The sequence below is a fragment of the Idiotropiscis lumnitzeri genome, chromosome 12 (assembly GCF_059441095.1).
Source record: "Idiotropiscis lumnitzeri isolate Australia: NSW breed Sydney's pygmy pipehorse chromosome 12, RoL_Ilum_1.0, whole genome shotgun sequence".
NCBI lineage: Eukaryota > Metazoa > Chordata > Actinopteri > Syngnathiformes > Syngnathidae > Idiotropiscis > Idiotropiscis lumnitzeri.
In genome coordinates this window covers 16,062,464-16,084,529 of record NC_142402.1, presented here as the reverse complement: position 1 = coordinate 16,084,529, position 22,066 = coordinate 16,062,464, and the positions used below count along the sequence as shown (strand labels likewise).

General features: G+C 40.5%; 2 protein-coding genes across 4 annotated transcripts in view; both read left to right on the top strand.

Moving 5' to 3' along the window:
• The first annotated feature begins 566 nt into the window (after positions 1–566).
• On the top strand, positions 567–4,981 carry atp6v0b (ATPase H+ transporting V0 subunit b). Its single transcript, XM_088311978.1, has 8 exons — positions 567–839; positions 1,491–1,539; positions 2,123–2,206; positions 2,401–2,478; positions 2,888–2,957; positions 3,149–3,200; positions 3,318–3,508; positions 3,945–4,981. Exons 1-8 carry the CDS (start codon positions 755–757, stop codon positions 3,969–3,971), a joined length of 636 nt encoding a protein of 211 aa, XP_088168104.1. The 5' UTR covers positions 567–754; the 3' UTR covers positions 3,972–4,981.
• Positions 4,982–6,371: 1,390 nt separating this feature from the next.
• b4galt2 (beta-1,4-galactosyltransferase 2) overlaps positions 6,372–22,066 on the top strand; it is a 62,950-nt gene continuing 47,255 nt past the window's right edge. For 2 of the 3 annotated variants that reach the window (XM_088310998.1, XM_088311001.1), the window contains exons 1-3: positions 6,372–6,619; positions 6,776–6,823; positions 17,433–18,251. In XM_088310998.1, the coding sequence (XP_088167124.1) occupies positions 17,918–18,251 (334 nt within the window). In that variant the 5' untranslated portion in view covers positions 6,372–6,619; positions 6,776–6,823; positions 17,433–17,917. Of the gene's footprint in view, positions 6,620–6,775; positions 6,824–7,185; positions 7,330–17,432; positions 18,252–22,066 lie in introns of those variants that run through there. The other variant, XM_088310999.1, reaches the window with a different exon arrangement.

Below are 22,066 nucleotides of genomic sequence, written 5' to 3'. Positions count from 1 at the left end.
CTGTAAAACCGCCTATGCCTGCCTGACTTAACAGCAAGCAGCAATATGATTCCAAGATGCTGGAGAAAGCAGGGTGGTAACTGTAACAGATGATCAGCTGACAAAGACGAGCTGCTCAATGTGACATAGGGGAAACATCCAACTACAGTTAGTCACTTTCAGTCTTTTATTGACTGGGACAAAAATTCACATTCAAAATGAGAATACTTGCAAGGAGCATGTAGCAGACTAGCCTATTTACCATAAACGGCCAACTTGACTGACTGCTGCATCTCATTGTAAAAGGTTTGAAAACCACTGCTCATCGTTTCGGCGGCTGTCTTGAATCCTAAATAACGACAACAGAGACATCTAGTGTCCCTTCCCAACACTGCAGGGAGAGGTCCGTAATCCAGTATGGAACGCAGCCTTCCGGAACCTAGTCTTTTTTTATTGCATGTAATGATTTAAGATGGGCTTATTTTCACTTCCATTATTTTTTCAAGAAAATAATATATTATAATATCGTGTTTAAAAGAATGAGACACAATCGTAAAAAGTGGGGGGTAGACAGCAATGAGAGGAATGGAAATGGAACGCGGCCTCTTGGTCACATGCTAGTCAAGCTGGATCAGCTGACACTGGCGAGCTTCTGCTTTTCACGCGCCTACGAAGCCATCACATTTCATAAAATATTTTTTCCCAAGTGGTATTTTGTTTTCCGCTACTGTGCCCAAGGTCCGTTCGCTTATCTACTTAGCACACCGCCGAATCGATGTTGCTGGAGTGGATGATGGACGGACACGCCATTCTTTACACGGGGGTCACTTTGGCCTTCTGGAGCACAATACTCATCGTCGGTAAGGTCGTTTCCGCTTTTAAATTGGTTAGTTATGAATTAAAGTGTGTTTTCCAGCGCGTTTTTCACACAAAAACAACTACAAAAGTCGTGTTATTAGGTTTGCTTGTCGCTGGAGTGGCCATGTTTGACAGCTGTGTTTGGGATCAGGCTAAATACTGGTGAGCAATGAGAAGCACTGCGGCGTCTTTCGAGATTGGTCGCCATCGTTAAAATGTTCTTTTTATTCCTAGTGAATTGTTTTTAGGTTCATTTGGACTACATGATGAGCAAAAAAAAATGTAGCGAGGTTAAGTCTAAAATACCCACGTCGTTGGAGTTAGCTAAATAGCTAGCTAAGTTCGTAGCAAATTCTTGCTAACATAGCGAATTGAAACTGAATTATTTCTGTGCTTTGGCAGAGGAAAGGTCAAGTGGCTATATGTGGTGTTGTTATGTTTGAAACAATCGTCTAAAACAAACAAACATGCTGCGTTTTTTGACGTGAGCGAATTTGGTCCCATAGCGGAAGTAGCAGATCTCATGACAGTCAATTCTCACACCAAAGTAAAACATTTTTGCACTTAAATGTGACTTTCTGACTGGAGTAGATGCAGTGTTACTACAGTGCAACACTGATTAATACTAATTCCTAATCTCTTCTTCCTTCCAGGTATATGTTATACAATATTCGATTTAGGATTCCGATTTGATGTGGCATGGTGAGTATCCCCCTTTTCTCTTTTATACAGTGCTGGTTTGTTTATGACCACGTTTCCTTCCTGCAGTAGCAAGTTGCAATAAGATGGAAATGGTCTCAAGTCATAATTGCAGTACAGTGTTCCCTCTCTACTTCCTGATTTGGTTATTGCTTCAGTCTATGGTGGGGTTTTTCATTTATGACCGTAACTTCATATATATTTTTTTTCCCAAAAACTGAAGCCACAAACATTCGACCTTGTTGTTGTTACACCTCTCATTTCCCTCGACGTGGGAGCATTTAAAATCAGCTCAAAGTGCATTGCTTCTTTCTGACCTTATGGAGACTTGGCTCAAATGTGCAGCATGTTGAAGCAGAACGCCTCAAAAATCGGAGTACCGGAGCCCAGCATACCAGGCAGCGCAAGGAACGTAAACAGATGCAGCACGAGCTGCTGATTATAGGTTGCGTCCAGTAATTAATGTGAGCGGAATCGCATGTTTCAACTGACTAGATGTGAAATTGAGCCAGGTTTGGGGAGTTAATGGAATGCAGAACATTCAACTCATATCAGCCTATTCTCATTTGGTTTCATTGCTTTGCAGGTTCCTCACAGAAACGTCACCTTTCATGTGGGCCAATCTGGGCATCGGCTTGGCCATCTCGCTCTCTGTAGTAGGAGCAGCTTGGTGAGTAGTGACTGCATGATGTGTGACACATTCTGGATTTTTTTTTTTTTTAAGTTTTGATGTAGTTTCCTCTTTTTAAGAAAATGCTCTAAAACTGTGGAAGTGGCACATCTGAGATTGTCTTGTAAAGGAGGATAGTTTACTGTTTAAGTGGTTGTAGGAGGTTTATTTTTGCTTGTGTGTTTATTTCCCAGGGGAATCTACATCACTGGCTCAAGCATCATTGGCGGTGGAGTTAAGGCTCCTCGCATTAAAACCAAAAATTTAGTCAGGTGGGCTCATAAACAAACCATTTCTCTTTTGTTCGACCTGACACACATTTTATCCTAATAAGTCCTCATTGATAGCTTATTTACTCATTAAAAGATGGCATACTTGTTAAATTTTACAAGCAATGTTTGAGGTGAACTTGAAAAAAAAAGATAGATTTTGATGACAAATAATTATGATAAAAATATTTGTTTACATTTTTTACACATTTCTTTTGTATTTAATTTAAGAAAAATATTTTTACTCATGTTTTTTTTAGCATTGCATTACCTGAATTCTGTAAAATTCTACTTCATTTAAATTATTTTTTGTATTCTTTTTAAATTAGGCTTTTTTTTAATAAAAAAAATAAACAATTCCTTTTTCTTTTCAGATGGTTTTAATTCAATTTTTTTGGATTGTCTTTTCTAGCATCATTTTCTGTGAAGCTGTTGCAATCTATGGAATCATCATGGCCATTGTCATCAGTAACATGGCTGAGGTAATCTTCAGATTATACATGACGTCTCACTTGTGTGTTTTATCTTATCTAACTTATCTATTTTATACATGTAAAATATCTCGTCTACCTATCTAAAATATCTGAATCAGTGCTCCAAAATATCTATCTCATCTCGCTATCTAAAAAAAAAAAAAAAATTGCTTCTGTATATGATTTGTATAATCTTGCAGAACTTCAGCGGAACAACTCCAGAGACAATTGGGGCAAGGAACTACCAAGCTGGTAAGAACATACAAAGACAAAATGGCGGCTCTGATATTAAAGTTACTCATAGGACGTCCCATTTTCCATCAAGTCCTATCAAGCCAACAGTCCACGCTGTCGTTTGTGTGTGAGCAGGCTACTCCATGTTCGGCGCGGGCCTGACGGTGGGCTTCTCCAACCTTTTCTGCGGCATCTGCGTGGGCATCGTTGGCAGCGGGGCGGCGCTGGCCGACGCTCAGAACGCCAGCCTCTTCGTCAAGATCCTCATCGTGGAGATCTTCGGCAGCGCCATTGGCCTCTTTGGTGTTATTGTGGCCATCCTGCAGGTGAGCAACACCACGGCCGAATGTATTTGAAATTGTGATGCATTTAAATGTTTATGCACTGGGTCAAAATTGAGCCGCGTCTTACAGTACTAAAATGGATTTGAGGTGTCCCAGTCTAAGAATTCGGTGGTAATGGTGGGAAACCTAAAACTGTCAAACTGTGTCATAAATGTGTGTATCGTTAATGGCATGCTAAACTTATTTCGCCATTCTCATGTACAATGAACACCTTTAAAAACACATTTTGCCACTTGCTGTCAGCTGAAAATGACATCACATGTGCTCCGAGCTCAGGTAACAACCAATCACGGCTCATGTGACGTTCGCAAGCTTGTGTTCATGACTAGATATGGACAATTATAAAATTAAAAAATGAAATGGAAAACAAACAGTAAGTAAGTGTTACTCACAATTGTATGTTTCTCCCCCCCTGAAGACGTCAAAAGTAAAGATGGGCGACTAGAAGAGGACAAGTGGAAGATGACAACGCTGAAAAAACAAGCTGTGTAAATAATACACCGTAAATTATTTAAATGTTCTATTTACCACGTATTGTCTTTAATTGTCATTTCAAGAAGAACCACGTTTTTCTTCATACTCTTTATGAATGATGGTTAAAATTGACACTATTGAGTATTTGAACATATTTGTGTGTGTTTTGGATGCGCGTGTACATGTTTTTTTTTTTTGTCTTCCTGTGAAGCATGCGCTTGCTTAGCATTATGTCCTTTGCGGTTGCCTGGTCTATCTCAGTAGCCTCCCCTGGAAAGTTTGAGAATTTAGCCTTTGACGCAAGCAGCACGATCACCGAGAATTTAGGTAGACATTTTTTTATCATGACAAGACACAAAAAAAAAAAAAAAGTGTGACGGACCCATGCCTGAAATTAAATCAGGGAGTCGCAATATTGGAGGCCCATTCCAGGCTGAGACCCTTCTCGGGAAGTCGCCTAAATGAAACCAATTCAGAATTGGGGGGGAAAAAAACGATGAATATAAATTCGATTACAAGTTAGTATGTAGAACTAATAATGTTAGCTTCAAATGTAGAACTACTTTCAGTTGTTTTTTTTCTTATGAATGTCTGTTATTTTCTTCCCTTGTTTTTCATGCACTGTTATTGTCTTCATTTATTGTAATTCAAACATTCCTTAACCTGGTCATGGGTTCATTGTGAAAGCTTGTGGGTGAAATGCTGTGCGATTACGTCAATCTGACAGACTAGACTAACAACTATGAATCTCCTCCTTGTAATTAATCCCCTGACGTTGTGAATGATTATGAACATGAATTTAATTGTCATAAATGTTCCAAAGCGATACCGCCCCTCACCATAATTAAGCCTGAAGGAAGATGTGTACCAAAACTCCCATCATTTTTGTCGGTTGGTACAATGTGCGTGAGCGTGTGTACGTAATTATATTGATGTGATGGTGACAAGAAAGTAAATGTCCAATAAAAATAAGAAACAGTTCATCGTGTCCTCATAAATGTCTGTGGATGAAAAAACAAAACTATACAATCATACTGAATTTGCCACACGAGAAATCAGCTAAATGTTTGCAGTTTTCAGTGCGTCCGCTAGATGGCGCAACTAGAACACTCCGACAGTCGTAAATGACGCGTGCTCAACTCATCGCCATTGCGAGACCTCACTTATGTTTAAATTGTATTTTTGTTTACATAATACACATAAAACGTGAAAACAAAATACGCATTCTTATCTTGTAGTATACCACCCGTCACGTATTTAAACTGCTGATTGAATAAAATCTGGGGTTTCAAGTGTGCTTTTGCTAAATGTAGCAAGGCTGTTTTTCTTCCATCTTGCCATCCTTCTCCCAGAGATCATACATAAGAATGAGTGGGGAGATTGTTGTCACAAGAACCAGACAGTAATTCCTGCAGGTTCCTCAACATCGTTGGCCTCTTTGCAGCTTCCCTACCCAATTTTCTGCTCCTCTTGATAATAGCTGTCTTCTCTGGGTTCCACTGTATATTTAATGCCTTGAAAATTCTTCTGTGCTTTTCTCCCGAATCATACTTTTGAACAATGATATTCCTTTTGTGGGAGTCATACGTGGAGCCTGGCTTGTGCTGTCAGACCTGACTACAAACAAAAAATACTCGAAAAGCTCATATGTACTAAGGTTTTTAATCAGGAGCACTTTAAATGGTGGCAGGTGTGCACTGACTCCCTTTTAACACTAATTTGAATGCGTGGTTAATTATGAACACACGCACACCCTTCCCTATTGTAAGATAAGAGTGTGTGCACTCTTTTGAAAACCGCATTTTTCATCGCTTTTTAAATTCGCCCTCTTTAAACGACTTTTTTTTTTTCAATCGAGATGATGGAAAGAGTTCCAAATGTTTTACTCCCATCCCATTTTTTCCTCAACACAAAATTCTGGTATTTTAACAAGTGGTGGTGTCTAGATCGCTTGGAAACTCTCTCTCTCTCTCTCTCTCTCTCTCTCTCTCTCTCTCTCTCTTTCTCTTTCTCTTTCTCTCCCTCTCAACCTCTCAACTGAAGCATTTTAATGATTGATAATGTAATGATATATATATATATGTTTTAAATTTGCATATCCCATATTTGTTGACTTGAATTCTACCAGCTTATTAAAATGATTACAAAAAACATCATCACGTAATACCATTAGACAGATAAAATTCCATGTCTACAATTTCATTGTAACTTTTCAATATTTTTTTAGGAATTTAAAAATTCAATTCATCACAATAGTTTCTTGATAGGCACGGTCCGAGTGTTATGAACACACACACGCGCACACGCACGCACACGAAGTATAAAATTGGGAAGGAAAGAGAGAAAAGAGAAAAGGCGATCTCTTTTCCATTCTCTGTCTCCTCGGGCTTCCGTACTCGGTGAAAGCGGAGCGGAGGGACCTGCCGGAGAGAGGAAGAGCAGCATCTCTCCATCCTTCCTTCCCTTTCTTCGCTTTCTTTTTTGTTGCCTTGTCCCCAAAAAAAAGAGAGACACCACCAAATGACGGCAAAACCATGAGGACGTCGCCTCTCTACTCGCCTCCCTTTCGCTTGAACGACGTCGACGCGGCGGATACGGTCGACGCTAGCTAAACAAACGGTGCTTTTTAAAAAAATATATATTTATTTAATTTCCTCGCCTTTTGCGTCTCATTTTCCATCTCCGGCGAGAACATATCCGTCTATATTGGGTGGAAAATTGACTTCTCAATAATAATAATAATAATAATTTATTTTTCACATTCTCAAATACGAGGTGCTGCAAAGAAGACAAAGATCCAAGTATCCGCCTGACAAAATCAAGGTAATCATCCCTGCGTTCCTTTTGTCCCTTCCGTCTCCCGTGAGTTTTATTTAGCTCCATTTTTCATCTTTTTTTTTTTTGTCGGGGGGGGGGGGTGCTAATTCTTTTGTTGTTTCCACTGTCTCTTTTCCACCCGCCATGCTAGCCTCCCTACCCTTGCACAACACAGCTCCCAGCTCTTCAAAAGTCCACTCTGCAGCTCACTATTTTGCATAATGCATTGTTTGCTTTAATGGAGACATGTGTGATAGGAGGTGTGTGGGGTGAGGTGGGGGGGGACTGTATCATGACTTGTCCAGGGTTCTGTTTTGTGGGAGTCCAGCCAGCTTGTTTCTCATCGAGAGGATAGTGGTGGGGGGTAACATGGATGTGGAGGTCTTCCTCACGATGAGGCTTAACCCAAGCAGGCAGTTCCACACAGGCTGAGGAAAGAGAATGTTAATCCAATCTGACGCGTCTCTCATTTCTGACACAGTATCTCTTCAGAGAGGAACCGGAGCTGTGCTGTAAGTCATTGAACTATTGGATGTGGTTATAATGATATTAAGTAGCACAGCTGAAATATTACACGGCTGACTTCCAAGTTGTCGGTTCTGTGGTGGAAACAGAAGCAGTTTGGCACCACAGAGAGAGATGTGAAACACTTTTCACGACAGGTATTTGTTGTGTTTCTTTTCAATGTGCATGGTGCACTGGCGGATCTAGGATTTTTTTTCTTTGGGGGTAATTTTATTTAATTTTTTTATATACCTCCTAAAATCTTCAGGCAACGCTGATAAAAATCACAGAGGATAGAGGCAAATGTGAAAGAAATGCTGGAAAATACCAAAAAGGGAGAGGGGGGTGCAAGCATATTTGTGCCGGAGCCTATAGAGGACTGTATATTTCATAAAACCGTAACAAAATAACATTCATTCAGAAAATATCCCCTTATTAATCAGAACTCAAAGGGATGAGCACAATATTTCAGGGGGGCCATGTGTATATAAAACAAAGCAAGTCGAAGCAGAAACGGATAACAGTAGCATTTAAATGCATTTTAACGTGTAAAACACAAGAATCGAATCGCAATCGCAATATTGGTCTGAATAATCGCGATTATTTATTTATTTATTTTTCAAAATCGTGCAGCCCTAAATGGAGCAAAATGTCTTACATTAAATCGTTTGTGTCCGGATATACTCGTCTTTCTGTGCGCCGTCGAAGCTCGAGCTAGCGCTAGCATGCTAAAGTCGTCGTCATACTATTTGCACCACAGAGTACTGAGTTTCTAGGTCCACACAATAAAAGGTCTCCAAATTATATTTTTTAATACATTTAGCTTTGCTATGGAACAATGATTTTATTGACATCATCTGACATCGATGTACAAAGAACATGTACATTCGTGTGAAATGTAAAAAACAATTGGGGGTTTAAAAAAAAAAAAAAAAGCATTTTCAGACACACAATTACACCGAAATATGCTTCTTAGGTGGTCATGTTGAAGATTTGACAGCCTTTGTGCGCATGGGGAATGAATAATTTGACATCCAAGTGAATATGCTATTCTTTAGAATTACAAGAAAAATTGTGCTCATATTTTGATTTTTCAAAAGTATCGGTACAGTGTTGGTATCGGCGGTATCGGTATCGGGACCCAAAAAGTGGTATCGGAACAACACTAGTTCTACTACTTTTTGGACTGACTGAGTGTAATATGGAGAATTCTTCTTTTGACCAATCATGCCATGGCCTTATTATTTTGTTACTAAGTGTCATATAAGGTTAAAGGGAGTCACATAAAGTCGTTACAATTTGAAGCATCACTCGTAGTAGTCGAATCATGTTACGTTGCAGCATAGATTGTCGACGCTTGACTTTACGATGCCAGTTGCAGTGCGATGTGAGCTGCGGGGGTTTGGCCTATGAACCTGGACGCTCTCGTGCGTGTCGAGGCGAGACGAGGTAATATCGGCGCACACGGGCGGCAACGCCTGCGCTATCGCTCATCAGCTCGCGGAGAGGCGCTCATGCCGTCGCCGGGGGGGGGGTTTAATTACAAACGGAAGGTCACAGCTTCAGCGCTCTGAAACACTGATGCCTGATAGACGAAGTTGATTGGAGTCAGCGCACGCCTCTCGGGGTGCTGATATAAAGAATAACACACAATTAGCTGCGCGTGTGTGCATTAGAGAAGATTCAATGGATATTTTTTACTGGACCACACAGGGTTCTTTAAGGCTTCACTTTAATGAACAGCGCTGTTTTTTTTTGCAACTTTTGTGGATTCATTTGATTCTCTTTTTGTTTATATCTATTGTGCACAGTGTTGTTTATCACAAATAACCATTTCGCGCTATGGCATTAGTTATATAACGTACATTGTACACGTGTATATGCCCGACATACTTTATAATATCACCTAAACTTCCCTAACGCTTGCCCGACCAGGTCAGCACAAATTTCATGAATGAATACGGTGAACTCCATGCATTGTTGCTTTTTTTTAACATTTAATATTCAATATTTGGAATTTTTTCCACTTAATTTCACCACTGTTCTTTTTACCACGCTTTGCACATTTTCTTTTGCATGTCAGGTTAAACCTTCCGGGAATGTCTTGATGATATAAAGCCCAGAACATTTTATAGTCTCTGCAAAAAATAAAAAAAAATAAAAAATAAGTAACTGCGCAGAAGTCACATTTTCTTAAAGATTGAACTAATACAATATAAAGATGTTAAACATGAAATAATTTTTGAAAATGATCATATTATATGTTGACTATACAGGCCCAGAGCTCGTTCAACCAAGAATCTTGATACAAGATCCTGAAATATAAACAGTGAGGATGTAAGAATGCCGCAGTCACAGCAAAGAGCCGGGACGCCATCCAGCCTAGCGAAATTGTGGATCCGTTTCTGGCCTTAGACGCAGTGGGAATAACGAGCCGAAGTCCGAAGCGAAAAATGTTCGCGGGAGAAAGAATCTGCATGTGTGGTTTGTGGAGCCGCCCAGATGTCCAGTAGAGGACAGCGCCACAGCTGAAGCCGGAAATGTGCCAACGCTTGTGCTGTATGTCGACCATGACGCAAGAGTGGGTGAAAGTTCAACAGGCTTGACCTTTGCATTTCGGGTGCAAACCAGAGAGTTGTCGATCTGAGCCATCAGGGTGGCGCTAGCTGGCGTGAGCTAAAATGAGCTAGCTGGCTCGCTGGCACGTAAAAGTGGGTAGCCGTCCAAGCGTGACAAGGGAAAGTCTGGCCAGCTTCTGCCTTCAGCCACAGTATGGCTATTAATCACAACCAAAGTAAACCATTAAAAAAAAAAAAAAAGCTTTCTAGCCTTCCAGCGATACGTTTTCCAGTTTTACCCTTCCTTGCTTCGACTGTACTATTCAGCATAACACCACTCGGGTTGTTTTTACACTCGAGTGGCTAAACAGCCTTTCAAACATGGGCTATTCTGTCCAGTTCGTGAAGCACAAAGGCTGATCAAATGGACAGCCGTGGAGCGCATAATTGGACGGCGGTGGCCTTAAGCCCGAAAGGCCACAAGACGCTAGTCGCTGAAATGGAGACGGAGCCAAAGTGTTCGTCTAACTCCGCTCCGCCAAGCCACCGTTCTTCACGCCTTCCGCCAAAGCTCTTCATTTACTCATTTGCTGTGGTGCCAGATGAGCAACTGGATCAGAGGCGAAGATTTCACGTCAGGGGTCGGGGATCCAGACGGCACTTTGGCGAGAAAGGGTTCCCGTATTAATACCGCGTTACATTTTGATTTTGACGCCGTCGTGTGGAGGTTGAACTCTGATTGGGGGTGACTTCGGGGGAATCCGAGATTTGCGTGAATCTTGGGAGTCTTTTGCAAATCTTTGAGGGCAAATGAGTGAAGTTCCTGACTCAGTAGGCAAAGTTTTCAAGAACTCTTTTGGTTGAACTCAAATTCGTATGATTTCAGGGGATGTGAGACTTAAGCAAATTTCATGAGCAAATTTCGTGAAATCTTGAAAGGCACTCTGACCGATCTAATTTTTCCTGAATGTTTTGTTGGACTCCAATTTGTGAGTTCTGCACTTGTTCTAAGTGGAGACAATCTTGAGAGACCAGTAAATCTTGAAATAAACAGACAATGTAGATAATTCCTTTTGACTCGAGAATCCTATTTTTCCCCGAGGTTTGTGCGAACAACTTGCGTGTCTGTGATGACGTGCAACAAGGAGCCGAGTGAAGCGCAGCCGTCAAATGTCTTTTCAACGGCCCCGACCTCCTTCAGACCGTAAGACGGCTGAGAGGCAATTTAAGTGTTGTGCTCCAAGAGCCCTGTTGTGTTTTGTTCTCTAAGTTCTGTTTCCCCTTCAATTGGCTCTTTTCATCTCTGCACTTCTGTTCTTTTTCTTTTTTTTTTTTTTTTTTTGCCTCATTGCTCTTTCTATCTTTTGTTGTTATTTTTTTTTGCCTTTGTAGTTACAGTAACACATACCGCACAGACTTGGGCCCGTTAAACGTACTGCTGTCACTACCAAATATTTTGAGAATAAATAATTGTATTGATTATTAAATTGATTAATTACACATATTAATCTGAGACAATTTCATGTTTTGCATTAAAGTGTATTTCCCAAATTTTTTCCCCCACGATATCTGATTAACCAAATTGTGTTGCTTATTGGTATTATTTATATTATTATTATTATTATTATTATTTATGATTTGTTGAAATATTTAATTTTAAAATTGTATTATTTGACTGTACAAATATATAATACTAATAATAATAATAATAATAATTATTATTATTATTATTATTATTATTATTATTATTATTATTATTATTATTATTAATAATAATAATAATAATAATAATAATAATAATAATACACTTCTCACAAGGGTCATGGGCATTGTGGAGCTTATTATTATTATTATTATTATTATTATTATTATATAATAGAAAAATCACATCAACTATGGGAAGTTGATCACAGGGGTGGAAACAGGAGTTCAGAACATTCACAGAGATTCTTGAGTACTATTTATACAACGGCATATTAAGGTCACCTATTCATAGAAAAAAAAACATGACAAGATTTAAAGTCATCCCGTTCATGATTTAAATTCTCTCACTAGGTGACCCTAATACGCCATCGTACTTTTAAACGTATGTCTTTTCCCCCGATTGTCAACCTAGAAAATGTAGTCGATGTCCACGCCTCGGTGAGTTGTACTTCCTCTCCAGCTTGTGTTTTGCCGCTGTCTGCCGTTGTCACTGACATTTGGTCGAGAGCACACGAGGGATTCAGGATGCGCGCGGTAAACCGGGGAGCCCCGGCTTCTCCTTGCTTTAATGAACAGCGAAAGGTCAGTGCGCGGCCGAGCTTCTGATTCATATCATCTGAGCGACAGCGTTTGTCCAGCACGCTCGCTCGGGAAGTAAAAAGAATGACGGCGGATCAGCCACGTCATTATTTTTAAGTCTGACGCTGGTTGTGACGATGTTTATGAAATGGATGGTTCTTTTGGCTTGATGGAATCAGTAAATAAACGCCTCCCAGCCACTTGCTTTTCTTATCCAGCTTTGGATCTAAAAACGAATTGCATACTTGACGTCAATTATATTATAGCCGGAATGCAGCACTGCAATCCTGCAGAATATTTACGTTTTATTACAACAAATGACCCGATTCTAAAGCAACGTGACCCACTTGCTTCCATATGACGTCTCCACCCCCCCCTCCCCTCCTCACGCAATTATTGTCATGATGTCGCTGTTACGACAGGCATGTAATCCTTGGATGGGCATTCAAAGAACCGTATTTCAGCAACAAATTGGACCTGAATATGTTCTGATCTCTTTGTTGTGGTCAGAACACGAGCTGGAGTGTATGTCGTCCCGCTTTTGGTCCAAGTCAGCTTGATGAGTGGTAAAGAAAATGGATGGTTCATAAATAGTTGACGTGACTTTAGGTACCTCAACATTGCAAGAAAAGCTTTTCTTTAAAACATCAGTTTGGCAATACTTTTTGGTTTCCCACGTCAATAATCTGCAATGTGGTGTTCTATGCACAAAGTTTTCTTGGTGTTTTATCATTTGTGAGCGAGCAACCTTCTATTGCTTCCGTCTGTCCCGTTGCGCTGTGCTGTTGGGCTAGGGGGGAGCCGAACTTGCCTCCAGCAAGATGTGCTCCAGACGATCAAGTGTAGCCTGGCTGATGCATTTTTGATAAGGAGCAACGAAAGGTGGTGGGTCGGCAGGTTGAGAAGAGAGTGAGAGAGAGAAAAGATCTGCATTTGGTTAAATGTTTCCCTTATACAATTTTCTTTACAATAATGTCTGCTCCTCAAGCTGCAGTCATGAGCCATAAACCTTAAAACATTTTTTTTTTTTAAACATCCGCATTGTTCCCACTCAGTTGAGACAAAATGTCATCTTCCACATGAGTTGAGGACATACAATAACCCTGAGGGCCCTGCTGAAAACATCTGCGAAACACACACAGAGAGAAGAGTCTCATTGGCCACAACATTAGGTACACAATTAAGATTTTTAACCAATCACGGTCGCATTTACACATATGGACAATTTAGAATAACGTCTTCAATGAATTATTTATTTATTTTTCCCCCTTCTCGACCAAAGACATCAAACACCGACGTATGCCTTATGTATCTCTCCCTCTATTTCTCTCTCTCTCTTTCTCCCTCTCTCTCTCTCTCTCGTCTTTATTGAGCTCCCCAATACACAATAAAATCCTTCATTTTGGCTCCCAGCATATGTTTGACCAACATTATGAATTATGTACCGGCACAAATGAGCAGTCTGTCCACTTCTATGTCTGCAGCCCAATTAAACTTTCAAGATACAGATGTTTTACAGGTGCTGCCAGTTTTATGTTGGCTCCACAACAGGAAGCAGGCTCTGGTCTCCTGGTAATGGCAGTGTGTTTGTGATATTGTTTGACTGTGGAAGGAAGCGTATTTGCTCAATTGGCTTCACTTTAACAGTATAGAATGGTTTTTTTTTAATTCCTGTCAAGGATTTGCTATTATTTCTACAGATTTGCAAGAAAACGTCAAATTTCCTGTAGGGGTGTACCGATCTTGAGTGAGATCGTCTGATTGCGATTCTAATGCCGATCACGTGGATTTGCTGCAGATAGTTTCCATTTTAGAGCGATGATCGTAATAGTCGATTGGTTTGGTCTGTAACGTGCATTGCAACCTGCGCACAGGTTGATTTTTTTTTTTTCTAGTCGGCTGCAAGCTACAAAGTATGAGCTGACTTTGATATGACACAGTCAACCTTCTGTTCAGTCTCCGGACATCCAATGAAAAAAACGATGGGTCTTTGTTCAAGTCATGGTTGGAAAAGCACTGTGTAATTATGCTGTTTTGTAAATTAGCCCCACTGTTACATCACAAGGTTCAGGAAGGCTCGTTCACATTTAATTTCTTGTGTGATTTCTCACTTAATGGGTGCAGGCACTCCAAACACCCAACTATTTGTCAGGTATGAACTCATTTAATCCCAGAAACTTTCACTAGAGGAAACCCCTCATTTCCAGCGTTTTTCTGGATTTTGACTGATTTTTTTTTTAGGCCAACAGAATATTGTGTTCTAATGCTATAAAAACGTGGAGCTATAACGTTAAAAAGAAAAAAAAAAAAAAAAAGGCAAAGACGTATAAATACGTCTTTGGGAGGTGGGGACTATGTTTTTGAAAACGTATACATATGTCTTATGGATGGAATGAGTTAAAATGTCAATTTTCCACGAGTCTCCTCTAAGTGTGCGCTTGGGTGTGTGTGTGTGTGCGAGTGTGGGGGTGCGTGTCGGGGTGTGTGTGTGTGTGTTTCCATTTATGTAATTGATGTGTACATTGACATAGAATGTGAATGAATTACGATGACGTGTCATTTTTCATTTTAATTCTCTTTGTTTTACCGGTGATCACGTTCGTGTGTATTTACGTGTACGTGCGTTGACTTGGGGGAAAATATTACAGCTGTGCGCGAGCCGTCTATTACATTTATGTGACAAGAGCAGAAATGATGAGAGAACTGCATGAAACATTTTCCTTCCGACGCTCCTTCATCTTGAATTAAACTCTCCAATTTAAAGCCTTGACCCGAGCGACTGCACTCGACTGATTTGATTCACACACACGCCCGCACGCACATGCAGTGTATACACACGCGCTATCGCTTAATCCTTTTTTTTTGCCTTCCGAGATCTGCTGCGCTGGGCCTCTTCCTAGACATAACATTGCACTTAAGTTTTAGAGAATACGTGCCGTTGTGAGAATCGCCGTCGGAATTGTGTCTGCGGCAACGTCACGACGGAGCCCGGCCGAGTTATTTAAATGTAAATACTGCAGCTGCATAAAAGGAGATAAAGTTAAACACTTGAGAGGCCATCTTTTTTCCCTACACTTCTTCGTGACTGTGCGTTGTTAAAAAAATAAAAGGTACTTCTTATATATATATTTTTTTTTTTAATCAAACCCCAAAAAATTCTTGACGCTCAAAACGGTGTTAAACATTCAATATAGAATTTTTCTGCAAATGGGGGACCATGGGAAAGAAAGTCCCCAAACATCCACTAAAACAAGAAGTCCGTCAGAGTTGCCATTATTCCAATTTGGCAGATTATTCTGATCTGGATGAATAAGAATTTGCACAGACATTAAAAAAAAAAACAAGTTAGCCAATTATGCTATTATAGCAGCATGTTTCCTCTCAAGAAGCTAAACAAAGTTGGAACATTCCGATTTCCAATGTAAATCTGCTTGACATTAACCTTGAGGCAGAAGTTGTCATTTCCACATAGATGTATTACCTTGGCGATTCATTAAAAAGTGTACATGGGATTTAAAAAAAGAAAAAAAAAAAAAATTCACAAAGAGAACATGCAAACTCCTCACTGGAAAGCTTGCGGCGAGATTCAAACCCAGAACCTCAGAACTGATGCTGCTCTGAGACATTTTTGTTCAGTTCGTAAGTAGAACCATCTCCATTCAATTACAGTTTAGTTTTTTTCCCAGCAAAGACGTTATTTGTACAACCAAGCCGAAGCTGCGAGGAGTTGGAAAATCAATCCGAGCCATTGCACAAACTATCAGTCAATTCATCGCATGAGACTTCACTCCATTTTCATTAATTGATTAAAATCAGTCGAAACAGAGACTTAATACGAGTCAAAAGTATTCCCTCCTCGCGATTCTCTGCTGACCTTTTCCTGGGTTTAATAAAAGGATTGTAATGCAACTCTTGTAAGGAACAAAGCAAAATGTCAACAACGACAAGGTGCTGGGGGGGGGAAACAGGCTAATTTCTGAATGAAATCGTTACTTTTTTTTTTTTTTTGCATCTCGAACGTCAATTTCATGCGATAAATGATGACAAACGCGGGCCTCTTCTTTTTCATCATGGGGAACTCTGGAGAAGTTGTTTTCACTGTAGTTCATTTAATGACCTCATTCCTTCGCTCCTCCACCAAGTTTTTAATGAAGACGTTTCTCCTGCTGCGAGACAAACAACGCAGCAGTGTCGAGTTTGGAATAAGAAACAAGCTGGTTTTTACTTTACACGTCTTCCAAGCTCCAAACTATAACAACAACAACTGCGGGCATACCATTGTTCTCATCCTTGTTTTGTCGAGGAGGAATCGTTTCCCCTGACCTTTTTTTTTTGTCTGCAAGCTGGCTCACTGAAAGAGTAATGAATGGCCAGTGAAGACTCTTTGTAAAGGTGGGCTTTGTGTGTGGAAAATTACCTTTCTGGATGTGGAGGAGGAAATTTAGGAAAGTGTCGTTCAGGTTTTGGATTTGCTTTTACCAAAATGCAAACACTTGTTTTAATCAGGCATAAAATGGATATGATTTTTTTTTTATGTATTTTTTTTTAATCATGATCAGCTTCCTAATTGATAATAATAAATTCCTTGGAATCGAGAAAATTACTGCTCATTCACTGCCAGCCAAGTAAAAAAAAAAAAAAAAAAACGATCTTTGACGTTTTTATCCGTCAATGGCAGTAAATGAGTTAAAGGCACGTGCATTTGCACGGACAGTAAAATATGTGCAGTATTTTTTTTTTATAGATTGCTTGATTTTTTATTTTTTATTTTGGGTGTTTGAATATATTTCCGAGTTGCAAAAAATAAATCGATCTTTGACATCTTTATCCGTCAATGGCAGTAAATGAGTTAAGATAAACTTGTTCAAAACCATCATATATGCTTTAAATCAAACCGAATAAAAATGCTTCATGTACGCACCTCAGAATATTCTGACCGGATCAGTGTTGTTTTCGTCAGCGATGATATTTCGTTAACGCCCCTTTTTTTCATGACGATGACGAGCTAAACGAGGTTATGCGATGACGAAAACATGACGTGACGTACGTGACATTTTCGTTGACGGGACGTAATTGTTAGCGTGTGTTTAGTCAGACGCTCAAAATTGATGACATCCCTTCCTCTTGTACATGTCATCCGTCTTTCAAAACATGGCAATGAAGTGCAACCTATCTTTCGTTTGGCCACGCCCACCACCGGGACAGCACGCATGTGTGAGATTCTATTGCAGCTTGATTTGACTTGACTGCACTTTTTTTTTCTCCCTTAGGTGCCTGAGACCACCATCAAGGAGGTCTACGTTGCCAAGATCCCAGACGGCATCGTTCACCAACAGGATGATCTATTGCCGGGACCCTTTGAGGATGTTTTTATTCATCTGAATGGCCGCAAGCTGCCGTTGGAGCACATCACTTTGCCTTATATCTGAGATAATGCTTATTAGTGTTGTCTGAGCGCTCTCTGGGTCCAAATCCGTCTGGGATCAACTTTATTGATATTGTTTTAGATCCGAGGTCATGCGGGGAAACATCGGGACCAAACTGGCAGCTCGGAATTTCATTGGAGCCCCCCTGTCCCTCCCAGAGACCCCATGACCGATGCGGCGAGAACAGTTTGTGGTGAACTGCGTGCGGTTTAGTATTTCAGTAGATTGGGATATCGACCACTAGGCCGTCGCAATGAGCGCATGATTGCAGCCGCGCCACGCCATCTTCGTCGTGGCCGGCGGTCGTCCGCCGCTCGTCGTCCTCGGCCATGACCCGGTTGATGTTGGGCCGAACTCTGGAGCGCATCTGCAAGGGCGTCCTGTTCCTCTGCCTGCTCCACTTCCTCATCATGATGATCCTCTACTTTGATGTCTACTCCCAGCGCTTCGACCTCTTCAGCCGTTTCAACAACGGGCGCAACGGCTCCCGGAACAACGCCAGCGGACATCATTTTTACTTCTATAACATCTCCAGGCTCAACGCCACCGCGGCTAGCTACCTGGCCACAGGCGAGCAGGTGGGGTCCACCGCGCAGCCGCTCGCCAATCGGACGCCTTCGCCCAAGCCACTGCCGCCATGTCCGGAAAACCCGCCTGGTTTGGGTGAGTCTCTTTAATAATAGTGAAAAAAAATTCATCTTTGACGTCTTTATCCGTCAATGGCAGTAAATGAGTTGAAAAAAAAAAATATTAATGTATCATTTGACCGATGCAGTTTCAAAAGAACAAAGAAAAACGGTCACCAATCAGCTGAGAATCTGATCCAATCATCGCTCCTAAAATGTATATTTCAAACCAATTTTAGGTATGGGTCCTTGAGACTTTTTCATGCATCTATTTGTGATAGACGTGTTTTCCAAATTTCGGACTAATTATTTTTTTAATTAGATTTTTTTACCCCAGTTTCATGGTGAATCCTTCACACGATCATCAAATTTTGCCAATAAGCAAAAAAAAAAAACGTCTAGTGTTCCTACTTCTAATTTGGATACATTTGGGAAAATTCTGGGTTATATATTTATAAGTATATTTGCCCCAAATGGCTGATTGAAACCACTTCCTGTTTAACGTTGGGCGTGGATGGGTCGCTGAGACCTTTTCATTCGCCCTGTTAAAATAGAAATCAATTTAATGCTAATAAATGAAACTGGTGTCAGGCGAATGTTTTTTTGTTTTTTTTTGTTTTTTTAGCTTTCCAGGCTCCTTGTTACACTTAGGAAGAGTTGATTCGAGTTATGCACTGGCAAGACGAAACTTTGTTTTCGACTCTCTTAAGCTGCCTAGCTTTTTTTTTAAATAATTTTTTGTTTGTTTGTTTGTTTTTACAATTTTTGAACTATACAAGCCCCTTCAGTCTTTTACCAATTAGCAGCAGAGCTAGTGTACTTTCTCTCGCCGACCCGCAACATGAAATGCATTTCATATCAAACATCGTAGTTTCATTCTCACAGTGAGACCTCACAGCAGCTTAGGTGCTTGCCAAAAACTGTGTTTTCATTGATGATAGCAACCCGAGCTTCATGTGGAATCAAAAAAAAATGTTTGATTATGTTTCCCGCAGATTCAGCTGGTTTTCTTTCATATTCGACTTTGGCATAAAAATAAGCTAGGGTGTGTTTTCCGCGAGGGACCGGGGATAAGGTTCTTTTTTGTAAGCGGCGCGCATCAGACAACCAGCGGGGGGCCGCGAAAGGCATCGCTTACCTTGCCAGACATCACCTGCTGCTCTTTTCTTTCAACGCGACTACCCCGCCGCGTCTCTCCCGACACGCCCGCATCCGGCGAGCGCGTTCGGACGCCCCGCCGGGTTGATGTAGACATTTGCAGTAGACATCCGTATTTCCGCAAATACGTGACTCTTTCAAGTTTCAATCCTTTGATTGTGATGCTGTAATCAGGATACTTTTACGGGTTGCCGAGCCTCAGTGCATTAGTTGGTTACAATTCTCCAACACTGGAAAAATGTTCTTTATCGAGACAAAAATCAATTTGAAGGAGAATTTCAAAAGCTTTTCACCTAATTTATGATCATACAACATTAGGGCAAGAACTGTGATGATTTTGGTCAATTATGTGTAGCGTGTCACAGTGTTTTTACTTTTGAAAATATTATTTAGAGTGTTTTATTTCATTTTATTATATCAGGGTTTGCTCCTCTAGATATATATATTTTTTTTTTAACTTTTCAGGTTTTTATTTTTTTAATGCCGTCTTTTATGTTTATTTTTTATCCACATAATTATCATCTTGTCTTAAAGGGGCAGTCAACCCCTCCCAAAATGATTTGCAATAAAATGTTCTCCGGGTCTTCACTAGTCCAAAAATGACATTTTGTTTAATATTGCGTTTGTGGAATATGAGTTAAGCAGCAAAATCCCTCAATTTTTGGCCATCTCACGGGGCGGCCATTTTAGAATTTGCTGTACAGAAAATGACATCATTGTTGCTCAAGTATCAAGCAATCGCATCTCACCTGTTTGCTGAAGCTGAGCCATGATTGGTCGCTCTTCTGAGTCCTGAGCAACAGTGATGTCAGTTTCAGTCGACAGCAAAAAACAAAATGGCCGCCCTCTGAGATGGCTAAAAGCGGGAGGATTATACTGCTTAACTCAAATTCCGAAAACGAAGAATTAATCAGAATGTGATGTTTTGACTTGTCTGCATAGAAAGTTTTCTTATAAAGGAAAATTTGAGGTTAATATTGCGTCAAACGTTCGAGTATTAATCATTTTCACTCACACAAACACACGAGCATGGATTTAGAGGTGTCACCATTAATTATGTTGGTATTCTTTGGTGCAATCAGCATAATAAATAACCTAAACATTTACATGGTGCCTTTCAAGTGGATTAAAGAGATTAAAAAAATGAATTGGATGTAATTAAAGAAACAATAGAGGCCCGTTACAAGTGACGACAAAAAAACCTGACCTAGTTGCAAAACTCCGAGCTGTAGTTCTATAATCAACATAACTTGTAAAGGAAAAAATATCTTCATAAAATACTGTTCTATACACGGCATCTATAGATAAAAAAAAAATTAATTATTGTTATGCGATTACAAAAAAATCTGTGTTAACCTGATATTTATAGTTGTATTGTTGTTGCATTAAACACCGCAAACACAAATGCCGCGTTTTAATGAGCTTCAGACCCCTATTTTCTTTCTAAACTTCTCATTTGCTTTGCTACTCGCACTGAGAAGGATGAAGCCGTCATCTGAAGTGGTCTCAGCACTTCTGCCAGCGACTCAAAAAGGTTTTGGTATTCATGGCAGGCGCAGGTGTGCTCTCGTATTGCATCTCGGTTCTCATACTGTGAGAGATGGAGAGAGAGAAGGTTGTTTTTTTTTTTTGTTTTTTTTTTTAAGAAGGATGGTGGGAAAGTCGTAGGCGGCGGGACGGAAAAGGAAGGAAGTGCAGGTGGAGAGGTGACGGGGTGGGCTGGTTGGGATTCGGATGGACGTGCACACACGCGCACGCACACACACACACACACTACATAATGGGTGGATGCGAGCCACTCATAGAGGCAGCACCTGTCAGCTGGTGTTCTCCTGCAGCCAAGTGTGTGTGTTGCTGCCTGTGTGTGCGTGCAGGCGCAGGACCAAAGCCGTGTCTGTGTGTGTGTGTGTGTGTCCCAGCGAGTCCCAGCTCGCTAACCCCAGACGTCTCAGACAGAGCCTGAATGAACTAGTTGGAAAATAATGGCCAAGTGAAAAATAATTACAAAATTTTGTGGGTTTTGTTAACTCAACTGCATATTGAGTTTTGGAACAAATTTTGGAATAACAATACACAATATTACCGGTATTTATGCCTTGATAGGTGCTGCTGTTTTTGGTTAGCAACAAGGTCATAATGGCCTCTTGAAAGGAGACTTTTTTTTTTTTGTCTGCACATAAACCTCTTCTATGAACTGAAGTAATTACAGTTTATCATTTTTTTCCTTCACTGGTGCGAAAGGGGTCTGTTTGAGTGAGGCCCTTTTTTTTTTATCTTTGAAGGACGAAACTGGCGACTGTTGGAGGGTTTTTAAGGAAGTACGATAATTAAGAGTAGTGTCGTTTGTGCGCTCTTTGATTCATATGAGATACTGCAATAGAGTCAATGTGCGCTCTTTAAAGGAGACATATGCAGTTTTTTTCCGTATGAAAGAGTTTCCGGATGTCTGACGGAAAAAAGCAAGCCCTCATGAAGGTGGAGTAACAACATCATATGAATTTTCACTGGTGGCTGCAGCACGCCAATTCGCTAAGTTCGGCTCGTCAGTTAATTTAGTCGATTTTGTTCATGTGGTGCCGGGTCCATAACTCCCCCCACAGATCCCACCCGGCGTTGACAATTTCATAGAACAGTTGAGGTAAGCTTTGTTTAGCGTTTTGCTTTGAAATAATTGTGCTTCTGTATCAACTGAAT

Coding starts and splice junctions, on each gene's coding strand:
- atp6v0b (XM_088311978.1), top strand. CDS start 755: ATGTTGCTGGAGTGGATGATGGACGGACACGCCATTCTTTACACGGGG. Junction 2,958..3,148: donor TCATCAGTAACATGGCTGAG/GTAATCTTCAGA, acceptor ATAATCTTGCAG/AACTTCAGCGGAACAACTCC. Junction 3,201..3,317: donor GGCAAGGAACTACCAAGCTG/GTAAGAACATAC, acceptor GTGTGTGAGCAG/GCTACTCCATGTTCGGCGCG.